Source organism: Symsagittifera roscoffensis, chromosome 5 (assembly GCF_963678635.1).
Source record: "Symsagittifera roscoffensis chromosome 5, txSymRosc1.1, whole genome shotgun sequence".
In the NCBI taxonomy this organism is placed as follows: Eukaryota; Metazoa; Xenacoelomorpha; order Acoela; family Convolutidae; genus Symsagittifera; species Symsagittifera roscoffensis.
The window spans coordinates 32521578-32536689 of NC_087066.1; the positions used below are offsets into that span (position 1 = coordinate 32521578).

Below are 15112 nucleotides of genomic sequence, written 5' to 3' on the forward strand. Positions count from 1 at the left end.
GCGTAGTTTCGAGGGCAATCATGGTTGATGAAATCAGGTGTTATCAAATTGTTTTTTTGTTATGATTTTTTAAGACGCTCAGGCGGATTTTTTTCTTTTTTGCTGAAGTTGTACTTTCTCGACAATTTCTTCACTGATTTTCAAAAATCTGGCACCAATGAAAGACCGTCTAATACTTTGCATGTCTGTATACTTTATAGTCTTTTTTAACCTTACTCCACCTTCAAAGGTTTTCGAAAATTTAAACGTGGGAATGTTTGACTCATTTTTCTTGGATTTTTTTGTCTCAGAGACTGCCGTACCAATTCTGAGATTAACATTTTACTGGCAAGAACAGGTAGTGGGGATCTTTCTACATAAGCCGCTACGTCCTAAATGAAATAGAAAAATGTTGTAGCGTCAAAGAAGGCCATTTTTGACAGTTTGGTCCTTTTTTTCATATTTTCCTTAAAAACTGCAACTGCCCTCTCATATCTTCAATTAAGGGTTCAATTGAGAAAAAGCTGTTTGTGGGAATCCTCCCGGCGTCAGCAGTTACGCTCTTTTTTGTAGTCAATGAGTTTATTTCTCGAAAAAGTCAAATTTATTCGAGTATGATTGTGTTTTGTTACTTTTATCGAAAACTACCCTGCCTATTGTCAAGGATTGTGGTTATGCTGGTAATCACTTGACATTTTAGCCCCGATCATGCACTGAAATTTTGACTACCCTGAATACTATTTTAATATCAAAATTTAAAACAAAATGATGTGTTTTTAAAATCCTCCCTGCATTAGCTAACTTCCTGTTTTTCGTAAGAATCGCATGGGAAAAAGTGAAATTTTTGAAACTTTGACCTTTTTTTTGGGATTTTTTGGTGTTCTCAAAAAATTGCCTTTCCAGTTTCAAAATTAATGGTTCAATTGGAATAGAAAATATCGGAATTCATCGCTGGATAAGCTGGTACGCCCTTATTTATGTAGAAAAAAGCTATAGACTTCGGGAAAGTCAAGTTTGTTTATTTTTGGGACCGTTTTTAACCACCCTGCAAAATCTGAGATGAGAGTTCGTCAAAGAAACAGGTGGCACAAAGTTTCGTGCAGAATTTTTGGTTTTTATTTTGAGTTATTGTATCGCAAGTGGCGCGAAGCTCAGCTTCGCCTCTGTTATAAAAGATCACTCCATTTTTTGTTAACAGAAAGGCAAACTCCTCAAGAACAGCAAAAGTGTTTAATTAACGAAAAACGTGATCAACGTCTAGTTTCGAAAGTGGATTAAAATTTTCCCAACACAATCGGTTTTGAGGCGTGTTTTAACCATTTGAAACTGGAAACTAGTTTCGAGTGTATATAAAATCACGTGACAGGTTCTCCAACGAATTTGGAAAGCCAAAATTTACGATTTTGAAATTTAGTTTCTGAGCGAAAAAAGGGACTAAACTAGTAACATTTTAAACCGGTTTTACTGTCTTATTTGAAAAAGGGCAATTACGTTAATTATTGAGGTTATTCAGTGAACAAGTCTTGATATTTATAAACAAGGTTAGAGTATCAACGTTGGTGGATTGCTTTCCTCGATGCAATGGTCTCCTGAGCAAAAATCTTTAAAAAATATCATTTGGTCAATCAATCGACTACTTACAAATCAACCACTTGATCGGGGAGGGGGATCGCGTTTGATAACTCCTTTTGTCTTGTGCCGAGAAGGTAACTCAATTGGTCATTAAGGGGGATAGGATTGCTCAAGTAAGGGGATATGGAAAAGCAGGTGGAGGGGAGGAAAATAGCCTAGCAATCTGACAAGCATAAATCAATTCGTAAAAAGCAGAAAATAATTCTTTCAATATTGCAACTTGAACTTAAGCTAGTTTTTGTTGAATTTAGAAGTGCAACTTCGACTTGAAAGTGGATGGCAGTTCCTACAAAATGAAGTTCTTCGTGGACAGAGTGGATCCAAACTCACAAGCATATCAAGCGGGAATAGTATCCGGTGAGAGCAATTAGTAAAAATTCCAAATAGCCATTCAGTATCCATTGTTAAATTTTTTGCCTTTGTGATAAGCAGGGTATTGCAACCGGGTATTAAACTTTTTCCCAGTAAGCAACTTCACAAGATTTTTCAGTGGATATAGTAGTATTGTATCTTGTCCCGGATCCTGTGCGGGGGGTCCTTCCTAAGGGGGGGGGGGGGGTGGGGTGTCCTCGCGTAAAGCAAAATCATAGGAAAGGGGTCCTTGATTTTTTGGAGGACCCTCTTCCTAGGATTTAGTAAACGAAAGAAATTTTCCACCCTAAAAGCAGAAGACCCCCTACTTAGGATCTTGCTAAGTTTAGCTTAACAACAAGGGACACGATACAAATTTCATTCTAATTCCAAATTTTGGGGTCCTAATTTTTGGTCCTGGTTAATTATATGAATTATATTAATTGATATATTTGTTTCGGGTAAATGAACTTTCGACCTAGTTGAAATTTGTTAGTGAACGGGGATAGACTTTTATGGTATATAATAAAAATTCGCCGGCGATTTTGGCTGCGTAGCTTAACTGTTGGCAGCAGTAAATTAGTTCCTTAACTTGACCTATATTTTTTGGTGAAAAGTAGTAAATTGAAACTACTCTCCAAAGGCGGCGGCCGTTTCTGGGCAAATTATACCAAATGATACGTTCGTCAAATTTTGAAATGAGAAAAATGAAATTAGAGGGAACTTGGTGTTTTTAAGATATTCATAATTAACTCTATACAATTTAGAGGGTTTTCAACCATACCAAAAAAATTCAAAGTTCCAAACCGGGGAAGAACAGTAAGCTGTTTTTCTCTAGAGGGAAAAGGAAGTTTCAATAAGGAAAGGACGAGTAGAAAAGGAACAGGTGAAAAGTAAATGAAAAAGTGCACCGAGCTTTTTTGCAAAAACTTGGTGCATTTCAACAAAATAAAAGTGTTTCCGGTAGTTCATTTAGTTTTTTACCGCCGGAAAGTAGACAAGACTAAAAGTATCTGCTAGGTATCTTTTATCTCCACTGGCTGACATGTAGCAGCTTGGAGAGGCGTTGGAAAAAAACATTGAAATTGGGAAAAACCGAGTTACTCCAAGTTTGTCCTTAAAACAAACTTATTATGACAGTTCTAACCAAAGAACTTTTGATATCTTTTTCTCATTCTTTGTTAGTTCTAATAACTTTACTTGCGACGTTTTAATTAAGTTGAGACCTTATGACGGCTTAATTGGTATGAAAACTTTTCCTTGGAAAAGTACTTGAACGACTACAAGTTCTTATGATTGCACGCTTTTTTGCACGATACAGCCAGATTTAAACTTATCAGGAGTGTCCAACGTACTGTTATATGTTGCCCAGGAACTATAAACACAGCCTTCTGGGCCATTCGAGGGGAATAGTTTTCTGTCTTTTCAATAACTTGAAAAAACCAAAAGTTTTACATTGAATATTTTATCTGCACAAGGTTATGCAGTTAACTTTCGAACACTGGCAGTCTTTAGCTCTGTCATGTGCACACCGCCATATGTCTACAAAACAGCGACCTAGAATAAACTGACTTTTACCTCTGCCAGAATAATAATTTGAATTTTGAGACCTAAACAACTGGAACTTTGAAAACTTTTCAGCTACCTCTTTTTAGTTAATGGCCTTGAGAACGGTTTTATGGTTTGGATAGCGTTCAATTGAGACGTTCAGTAATTCAAGTAATACTTGCCGACTTTCTGGGGTTTGCCTATTTATCATTTATCAAAAGATTTAATTACTTACTTATTTTCTGGCTTACTTATCCTTTACTTATTCTTTTTTATTCAACTACTTCCTCACTTAGTTTTTTTACTGTACCTAACTTTAAAATTTTACTTTTTATTTACTTGTGATTCAAATTCTTCTCACTTTGCGTTTTTCCCTTTTACTTTATTAATGTCATGCTTTGATTTATTTTAATTTACTTAACTTTGCTTTACATTACTTTACTTAAAAATACATAATTTCATTTACTTAAATATACCTAAATTTTAAAAACCAACCTTCCAACACACTTTTTATTTACATGCTAACATACATACATTTTGCATAGCTGCAAAATGTACACACATACTTGGATACATACAGACAGACAAAACAACAAGCATACATCACTTTACTTTGCCTAACTTTACTTCATTTACTTAATTCACTTATTTCTTTTTACATGATTCAACTTTACTCAACACCACCTAATCAACTTTACTTTGATGTTTTCACTGCTTTTTGCGTTCTTTCTTTACTTTACTTTACTCTGCCTTACTCTATCTTATTTTCTTTTACTTTACCAACTCACCTACTCACTTACTTACGTACTTACTTACTTACTTACTTACTTACTTACTTACTTACCTACTTACTTACTTACTTACTTACTTACATACTTACTTGCTTACTTCTTTTTCACTTACTCAATTTCTTACTTACTGACTTACTTTTTACATACCTAATTACTTACTTACTCACTTTTTTACTTGCTTCCTAACTTAGTTACTTACTGACTAACTTAATTACAAATCTACTTACCCACCTCCCTTCTTATTTACCTAATTTCCTTTTTGCTTACCATCCTACTTTTTACTGACTTACTTAATTGCTTGCTCACAGACTTCCTTACTTACTCCCATACTTACTTACGCTTTTCTTACATACAGTCATTGCAATTATGTCCATTTTAATTTTTATATAAGTTTACTTCTTTTTTAATTTAGTTTTCTTTGTTTTAATTCATTTTACCTAACCTTTTCTTTTTTACCAGCTTTTCATCTCAGTTCACTTAACTTCATCTTACTTTCCTTTTTTTTTGGTTAAATCACTTACTTACTTTCTTACTTACTCACTTGCCTACTTACTTAATTAGTTACTTACTTACTTAATTACTTACTTCCTTTTTTACAAAATTACTTGCTTATTTACTTTCTGCCTAGTTACTTACCTACTTTTCAGTTTACTTCACTTTACATAAACCTAATTAAATTTAGGCTATTTTACTGAGCTTTTTTTTACTTTAATTCATTTCAGCTTACTTCCTTTACTTAAGTGTTAGTCTTATACCTACCTAACTATACTTTTATTTCTTCCTTCACTTTATTTTGCTTTACTTTACTTAGTCTTAGCTAACTTTACCTATTTTTATTTTACTGTTTTTACCTAAACTCCCAATAAACTTACTCGCTTTACTTAACCTTACTTTTATTTTACTTTATCTTCACTTTACCTAACTTCACATTGTTTTACTTTATTTTAGTTTAGTTTACTTAACTTACTCTACATTACTTCATTCTTTAATTTCTTTTCAATTAAATCCTTACTTATTTTTTTTCTTAAGTTTTGTTTCTTTACCTTTTCACATTTACGTACTCCTACTTACTTACCTAATTTTACTTTAAATTACTTCTTTATTTTTTCTACCTAATTTAACTCAATTTCACTCAAATCTATATATCTATGCCTACTTAGTTAAGTCATTTATTGCCTTACCTAGATAAATCATTTATTGCCTTACCTAGATAATCATATAGATACTTTCTTACATACTTTCTGACATACCTATATAAAAAAATCTTCACACATACTTCTTCAAATTTCTAAATACACAATCCCATTGATAACACTCAATGGGATACACAATCACATTGAGTGTTATTGTTTATAGTAACAAAAAGTAACTCAATTTCTGTAAAGTACCTGAATCCAAAGTACGGTAGTAATGATAGGTACTTTGAAACCTCAGAGGTTAAGCCGATTTTGTTTATAAATATCCATATCTATGTGTAGTGACCCTTGATTGCAATAGAAAAAAAGTTGAAACTTTGAATGGTGGGTTGGTTGGATAGATGTACGGAGGTAAAGCTAGATATACCAACGGATAGAAGCCTGTATGAAGGACGGTTTGATGAGTGGCTGGTTGGAACAAAACTTGATTGGATGAATGGATGGCTGAAAGTATGAACACTTGAATGGACGGTTAGATGAATAGATGGCTAGAGGCATGGCCGGTTGAATTAACGGGCAATAGTTATCCCGGCTTGGCTCGTCGCTGCGCTCCTCGGGAACGCCTCCCGCTTCTATAGTTCAGCTTACACCTCAACAAGCGTGATTCATATTCAGGAAGGGTGATACCAAAGCAACTATTGACAAAAGCTATTGACAAAAAGCACTATTGACAAAAAAAAGCACTATTGACAAAATTGTATCACCTAATGTATGACAAGTGTTTGAAAGTTTTATGTGCTAATTGTTTTTTGCTTGCTAGACATTGAGTGCGTTTGTTGCTTCATTTAAATGCCTGTGACATTTATTTGCCATCTTTTTGAAGTAAAAATTTCCTTGGGATAAGTTTTTATGTTTAGCTATATCTTATACAGTAATGACTAAAGAAAACAGGGCAGGGTAGAGTAGTGTAGTACAAAGGTTAAACATCCAGTCCTAGATCCAGATATCTGGCCACCTATCCTTACGTCTATCAAGTCAATCGCCATTAGTAAAAACGTCCATCTGCTAAATCTTTGAAGCAACCATTCAACCAGTCATCTATCCATCAAGCAGCTATGCAACCAGTCAACCAACCATCGCGTCATTCGACCAGCCATTTATTTATCCATTGATCCGTCCAACAATTTGTACATCAGCAATCTATGTGCTCATCGTCCATCCTTTCAGCCGCTCAAACATCTTATCACCCATCCATTCACCAAGCTATCCATCCTATCGGTCGTCTGTCTAAGCGGCATCAATCTATCCGTCCATCTAACTACCAAGTGAGTCATACATCCATTCATCGGACGAGCCATTATTACATCCATTGATACATCCAACCGTCCATACAGCAGCAATCTATGTACTCATCGTTCAGCCTTTCAGCCATCCAAACATCTTGTCATCCAATCATCCACAAAGCTACCTATCCAATCAGTCATTCATCCAAGTGGCAATATTCTTTCCATCCATAGAATAACCAACCAGCCACCCATCTATTCAATCAACCAAAAAGTTTTCGTCTAATCAACCATCCACCCATGCAATCAGCCATCCATCCATCTAACCTGTTAATACCGGGTATCCGTTCACCAAAAAATTGATCGGTCTAGCTATCCAACCAGACGTCCAGCAATTAGTCACTTTCTTGTCCACCAAGCGATCCATTTATTCAGACACCTAAAAGTCAGCTCGCCAATCCATCCAGCTATCTATTTAGCCATTCAGCCACGCATGGTTCAACCCTACCAACCACCCATCCTGCCATCCATCCTCCAAGCCAACTATCCATTCAGTCATTCATCAAGCTATTCAGCCAAGCATTAATCCATCCTACCTTCCATCCATCTAGCTGTGCATCATCTAGCGGACCATTTTCTATCCAAATTTTCCGTCCAACATCCTTTTCATCATTCTTCTATCAGTCTTCGATCATCCCAGAAATTGAGCCATCCATTCAACCATCGATTCATTCATTTATCTAGCCAACCCTCCCTCCATCAAACAATCCATGCATCAAGCCGTCCATGCATCAAGCCGTCCATTCATCAAGCCATTCATTCATCCATCATAAAACCATACATCCATCAAGCAGTATTTCATTAATTTTCCATGCGTATATGAAGCCATTATCCGTCTAACCAACCAGCTATCCATCATTCTGATCGATTCTACCTTCCGGCTATCTAGCCATCTATTCATCTAACCGTCCATTCAAGTGTTCATACTTTCAGCCATCCATTAATCCAATCAGGTTTTGTTCCAACCAGCCACTCATCAAACCGTCCATTCATACAGGCTTCTATCCGTTGGTATATCTAGCTAAACCTCCAACCAACCCACCATTGAAATAAAGGGTCACTACACATAGATATGTTTATTTATAAACAAAATCGGCTTAACCTCTGAGTTTTCAAAGTACCTATCCTTACTACATTACTTTGGATTCAGGTACTTTACAGGAGTTGAGTTATCTTTTTGTTACTTTGAACAATAACACTTTCAACAGCCAATCGATCAATGGGATTGTGTATTTAGAAATTTGAAAAAGTATGTGTGTAGAGTTTTATATAGGTATGTCAGAAAGTATATAAGAAAGTATCTATATGATTATCTAGGTAAGGCAGTAAATGAGTTAGCAGTTAACAAAATAGGTATAGGTATATAGATTTGAGTGAAGTTAAGTTAAATCAGGTAGAAATAATAAAGAGAAGTATTTTAAAGTAAAATTAGGTAAGTAAGTAGGAGTATGTAAATGTGAAAAGGTAAAGAAACAAAACTTAAGTACATCCCGTCAAGTACAGCGTTAAAAAAAAAAGTAAGTAAGGATTTAATAAGACTAACACTAAAGTAAAGGAAGTAAGCTGATGTAATAATGGCTCGTCAGATGAATGGATATATGGCTCACTTGGTAGTTAGATGGACAGATAGATTGATGCCGCTTGGATGCAGGACCGTTTGGATAGATTGCTTGGCGAATGAATGGGTGATAAGATTTTTGGGTCGATGAAAGGATGGACGATGAGTACATAGATTGCTGATGTATAATTTTTTGGACAGATCAATGGATTAATAAATGGCTCGTCAGATGACGCGATGGTTGGTTGACTGGTTGCATAGCTGCTTGATGGATAGATGACTGGTTGAATGGTTGCTTGAAAGGTTTAAAAGATGGACGTTTTACTAATTGACTTGATAGGGTAAGGATATGTGGCCAGATAGCTGGATCTAGGATTGGATGTATAACTTTTGTACTACACTACTCTACTCTGCCCTGTTTTCTGTATGAGATATAGCTAAACATACAAACTTATCCCAAGGACATTTTTACTTCAAAAAGATGGCAAAGAAATGTCACAGGCATTTGAATGAAGCAACAAAAGCACTCAATATCTAGCAAGCAGAAAACAATAAGCACATAAAACTTTCAAACACTTGTCATACATTAGGTGATGATCAGAAAAAAAAACTTTGAAAAGCTTTCAAAAACTGACGAAAGTCTGATTGAAGTTAGTTGTTCAGCTTTTTTGTCAATAGATACTTGGTAGCATGTGTTGTTGTAGTAACACGCCTAGTTCTTATACGATAAAAATTGGTTTTGTTTTAAAAGCTGGAACATTAATCATATGCATTAAATAAAATAATCAGACGAAACTTAAAAACTTCAATCTCAATATTTGGACAAAAAGTCTGATTTTAGTTTTAAGAAGTAACCTTATATTTTTTAGATAAACTGTACACAATCCGTTTTGAGGCGTGTTTTAACCATTTGAAACAGGAAACTAGTTTCGAGTGTATATAAAATCACGTGACAGGTTCTCCAACGAATTTGGAAAGCCAAAATTTACGATTTCGAAATTTAGTTTCTGAGCGAAAAAAGGGACAAAACTATTAACATTTTAAACCGGTTTTACTGTCTTATTTGAAAAAGGGCAATTACGTTAATTGACATTTGAGAGGTAGTGAAGAGCAATATCAAGGTTATTAGGGGTAAAATTATTGATAATTTGTTTCGTAAAAGTTGAGCCTTGTTACCTTATGCCATTAGGACGCTCACTAGTTTTTAGATGTAGGACAAAGAATTGAACCGAAATCTTGGATAATTTTTGTTTTATCTATTTTTTTTTCGCTGAAAACAAAGAAAAGTTACTCGTTTTATGGTGTCAATTGAACAATTTGAAACAAGCATAATCAATTCGTAACTTCAACAACGTACAAACATGAACTGATTGATTTCTGTTTGAAGCAAGATCAACTGTTTGATAATAGCGTTTTTAGCTCAAGTAATTTGCAATTCTAGTTGTACTAGTTTCGAACTAACTAAAAAAAATAAGTGACTCAAGGCACCAACTCTAGTCTTTTTGTAATCAAGCAATAAGTATTGATGAAAATTGTTTCAAGTTGTGAAATGGATTTAGAACCTTAAGACGTCTTTGTTTCGGACAAAAACTGGCTGAAGAATGAAATTGCTGAAAGTTTTTTGAAACAATTGATGTAGTTATGCTTTGCTTTGTTTACTGTGTTTTCTGGCGTCAACCTATTGGTAGCTTGCTTTAAGATAAATGAGTGAACAAACTCTTTTACCTGAGAATAACTGAAAATTTTTTGGCTGATGGGTGTATTTTTGCTAGAGTAAAGTGATTTGAGTGTTTTGATGTGCAGATCTCTAATAAATTGGACTTTAGTAAGTGTGAAGTTTGTAATGAAAATCACCTTATAGAGTATGTTAGTTCATTTTTTATGAGTTAGCAGCATAAACAGACTTTTTAGGTTGACTTTTTGTAAGTCAAAGCTTCCAAAAAGTTAATAGTTCTGCAATTACTTAAAAACGGCTGAAAAGAATTATGTTTTCAAATCCCATCTGCATACAAAAAACAATCAGCTTTGATTTATCGTTGACAGATTTAGAAAACTTAGATCGATACGAACGAGCCTAATAATACATTCATAAGGCTGCACATGTGTGTTAATATGCAATCAGGATTTTTCAAACCATTTCGCACAAATTTCGCGCAGGCATGGTTTTTCGGTTATGCGGATAGCGGACAATAATTCGGATAGCGGAACAATAGCTATCCCGGCGTTGCTTGTCACTACAATCTTCGGGATCGTCTCCCGATATTATAGTCGGTATGTTTCAGTTTTTAGTTCAACAAGCACGATATTTATCAAATGAGTAGTCGTAAACATGCTGGTGTGTATTAATGCGCTATCCGTGTTTGCTTGCCGAAACATATCAAATAAAGTCCCACAAAACACAGAGGCAGTGCCGTTTGGTTTGGCAATAGCTATCCCGGCGTTGCTCGTCGCTACGCTCCTCGGGAACGCCTCCCGCTGGAAAAGTCGGTATGGTTCATCTTTCACTTCCAGAAGCGTGATAACTACCAAATGAGTAGTCCTAGGGCTGCTATTGTGTTAATGCGCTGTGCGTGTTTGCCGAAAAACTTCATATACAATCTCACAAAACACAGAGGCATGGCCGGTTGAATTAACGGGCAATAGTTATCCCGGCTTGGCTCGTCGCTGCGCTCCTCGGGAACGCCTCCCGCTTCTATAGTTCAGCTTACACCTCAACAAGCGTGATTCATATTCAGGTAGGGTGATACCAAAGCAACTATTGACAAAAACTATTGACAAAAAGCTTTATTGACAAAAAGCACTATTGACAAAATTGTATCACCTAATTATGACAAAGTTTATACATCCAGTCCTAGATCCAGATATCTGGCCACCTATCCTTACGTCTATCAAGTCAATCGCCATTAGTAAAAACGTCCATCTGCTAAATCTTTGAAGCAACCATTCAACCAGTCATCTATCCATCAAGCAGCTATGCAACCAGTCAACCAACCATCGCGTCATTCGACCAGCCATTTATTTATCCATTGATCCGTCCAACAATTTGTACATCAGCAATCTATGTGCTCATCGTCCATCCTTTCAGCCGCTCAAACATCTTATCACCCATCCATTCACCAAGCTATCCATCCTATCGGTCGTCTGTCTAAGCGGCATCAATCTATCCGTCCATCTAACTACCAAGTGAGTCATACATCCATTCATCGGACGAGCCATTATTACATCCATTGATACATCCAACCGTCCATACAGCAGCAATCTATGTACTCATCGTTCAGCCTTTCAGCCATCCAAACATCTTGTCATCCAATCATCCACAAAGCTACCTATCCAATCAGTCATTCATCCAAGTGGCAATATTCTTTCCATCCATAGAATAACCAACCAGCCAACCATCTATTCAATCAACCAAAAAGTTTTCGTCTAATCAACCATCCACCCATGCAATCAGCCATCCATCCATCTAACCTGTTAATACCGGCTATCCGTTGACCAAAAAATTGATCAGTCTAGCTATCCAACCAGACGTCCAGCTATCAGTCACTTTCTCGTCCACCAAGCTATCCATTCAGTCATTCATCAAGCTATTCAACCAAGCATTAATCCATCCTACCATCCATCCATCTAGCTGTGCATCATCTAGCGGACCATTTTCTATCCACCAAAATTTCCTTCCAACATCCTTTTAATCATTCTTCTACCAGTCTTCGATCATCCCAGAAATTGAGCCATCCATTCAACCATCGATTCATTCATTTATCTAGCCAACCCTCCCTCCATCAAACAATCCATGCATCAAGCCGTCCATTCATCAAGCCATCCATTCATCCATCATAAAACCATACATCCATCAAGCAGTATTTCATTAATTTTCCATGCGTATATGAAGCCATTATCCGTCTAACCAACCAGCTATCCATCATTCTGATCGATTCTACTTCCCGGCTATCTAGCCATCTGTTCATCTAACCGTCCATTCAACTGTTCATACTCTCAGCCATCCATTAATCCAATCAGGTTTTGTTCCAACCAGCCACTCATCAAACCGTCCATTCATACAGGCTTCTATCCGTTGGTATATCTAGCTATACCTCCGTACATCTATCCAACCAACCCACCATTGAAATAAAGGGTCACTACACATAGATATGACATGACTATTTATAAACAAAATCGGCTTAACCTCTGAGTTTTCAAAGTACCTATCTTTTCTACATTACTTTGGATTCAGGTACTTTACAGGAGTTGAGTTATCTTTTTGTTACTTTAAACAATAACACTTTCAACAGTCAATCGATCAATGGGATTGGTTATTTAGAAATTTGAAAAAGTATGTGTGTAGATTTTTATAAAGGTATGTCAGAAAGTATATAAGAAAGTATCTATATGATTATCTAGGTTAGGCAGTAAATGAGTTAGCAGTTAACAAATTAGGTATAGGTATATAGATTTGAGTGAAGTTGAGTTAAATTAGGTAGAAATAATAAAGAGAAGAGTTTTAAAGTAAAATTAGGTAAGAAAGTAGGAGTATGTAAATGTGAAAAGGTAAAGAAACAAAACTTAAGTACATCCCGTCAAGTACAGCGTTAAAAAAAAAAGTAAGTAAGGATTTAATAAGACTAACACTAAAGTAAAGGAAGTAAGCTGATGTAATAATGGCTCGTCAGATGAATGGATATATGGCTCACTTGGTAGTTAGATGGACAGATAGATTGATGCCGCTTGGATGCAGGACCGTTTGGATAGATTGCTTGGCGAATGAATGGGTGATAAGATTTTTGGGTCGATGAAAGGATGGACGATGAGTACATAGATTGCTGATGTATAATTTTTTGGACAGATCAATGGATTAATAAATGGCTCGTCAGATGACGCGATGGTTGGTTGACTGGTTGCATAGCTGCTTGATGGATAGATGACTGGTTGAATGGTTGCTTGAAAGGTTTAAAAGATGGACGTTTTACTAATTGACTTGATAGGGTAAGGATATGTGGCCAGATAGCTGGATCTAGGATTGGATGTATAACTTTTGTACTACACTACTCTACTCTGCCCTGTTTTCTGTATGAGATATAGCTAAACATACAAACTTATCCCAAGGACATTTTTACTTCAAAAAGATGGCAAAGAAATGTCACAGGCATTTGAATGAAGCAACAAAAGCACTCAATATCTAGCAAGCAGAAAACAATAAGCACATAAAACTTTCAAACACTTGTCATACATTAGGTGATGATCAGAAAAAAAAACTTTGAAAAGCTTTCAAAAACTGACGAAAGTCTGATTGAAGTTAGTTGTTCAGCTTTTTTGTCAATAGATACTTGGTAGCATGTGTTGTTGTAGTAACACGCCTAGTTCTTATACGATAAAAATTGGTTTTGTTTTAAAAGCTGGAACATTAATCATATGCATTAAATAAAATAATCAGACGAAACTTAAAAACTTCAATCTTATTAGGTATAAGACTAACACTAAAGTAAAGGAAGTAAGCTGAAGTGAAGTTAAGTAAAAAAAAGTTCAGTAAAATAGCCTAAATTTTATTAGGTTTATGTAAAGTGAAGTAAACTGAAAAGTAGGTTAGTAACTAGGCAGAAAGGAAATAAGTAAGTAAGTTTGTAAAAAAGAAAGCAAGTAATTACGTAAGTAAGTAATTAATTGAGTAAGAAAGTAAGCAAGTAAGTAAGCAGGTAAGTAAGTGATTAATTAAACAAAGTAGTAATCAATTAAGCCAGTAGTATGTAACTGAGTAAGTAAAAAGTAAAGTAAGTAAGTAAAAAAGTAAGTAACTAGGTAAGTAAGTAAACAAGTAAGTAAGCGAGTAAACGAAAATAAAGGAAAGTAAGGTAAAGTTAAGTAAACTGAAATGAAGTGCTCTTAAAATAAAGAACAGGTAAAGTAAAATAAATTAAAACAAAGAAAACTAAATTAAAAAAGAAGTTAACTAATATAAAAAAAGTAAATTGGATGTTATTGTATGACTGTATGTAAGAAAAGCGTGAGTAAGTAGGAGAGTAAGTAAGGAAGTCAGTGAGCAAGCAAGTAAGTAAGTCAGTAAAAAGTAAGATGGTAAGCGAAAAAGTAATTAGGTAAATAAGAAAGGAGGTGGGTAAGTAGATTTGGAAGTAAGTTAGTCAGTAAGTAACCAAGTTAGTGAGTAAGTAAGCAAGCAAGCAAGCAATTAAGTAAGTATTAAGTAAGTTAGTTAGGCAAAGTAAAGAGAGAACGCAAAATGCAGTGAAAACATCAAAGTAAAGGTAAAGTTAATTGTTTAGTTAAGGTAAAGTTAATTGTTTACTTAATTGTTTAGTTGTCTGTATGTATCCAAGTATGTGGGTATGTTTGTATGCAAGTATGCAAAATGTATGTTTTTAGTATGTAAGTTAAAAGTGTGTTGGTAAGTTAGTTCTTAAATTTTAGATATATTAAAGTAAATCAAATTAGGTATATTTAAGTAAAGTAATGTAAAGTAAAGTTAAGTAAATTAAAATAAATCAAAGCATGACATTAATAAAGTAAAAGGGAAAAAACGCAAAGTGAGAAGAATTTGAATAACAAGTAAATAAAAAGTAAAATTTTAAAGTTAGGTACAGTAAGTAAACTAAGTGAGGAAGTAGTTGAATAAAAAAGAATAAGTAAAGGATAAGTAAGCCAGAAAATAAGTAAGTAATTAAATCTTTTGATAAATGATAAATAGGCAAACCCCAGAAAGTCGGCAAGTATTACTTGAATTACTGAACGTCTCAATTGAACGCTATCCAAACAATAAAACCGTTC

At 35.0% G+C, this 15112-nt stretch overlaps 1 protein-coding gene across 3 annotated transcripts in view; it reads left to right on the top strand.

Moving 5' to 3' along the window:
* The window catches only part of LOC134846307 (uncharacterized), a 112626-nt gene that overhangs the window by 73086 nt on the left and 24428 nt on the right, over positions 1-15112 (top strand). For all 3 annotated transcript variants that reach the window (XM_063863609.1, XM_063863610.1, XM_063863611.1), the window contains exon 3: positions 1863-1968. In XM_063863609.1, coding sequence (XP_063719679.1) covers positions 1863-1968 — 106 coding nt within the window. The remainder of the gene's footprint in view (positions 1-1862; positions 1969-15112) is intronic.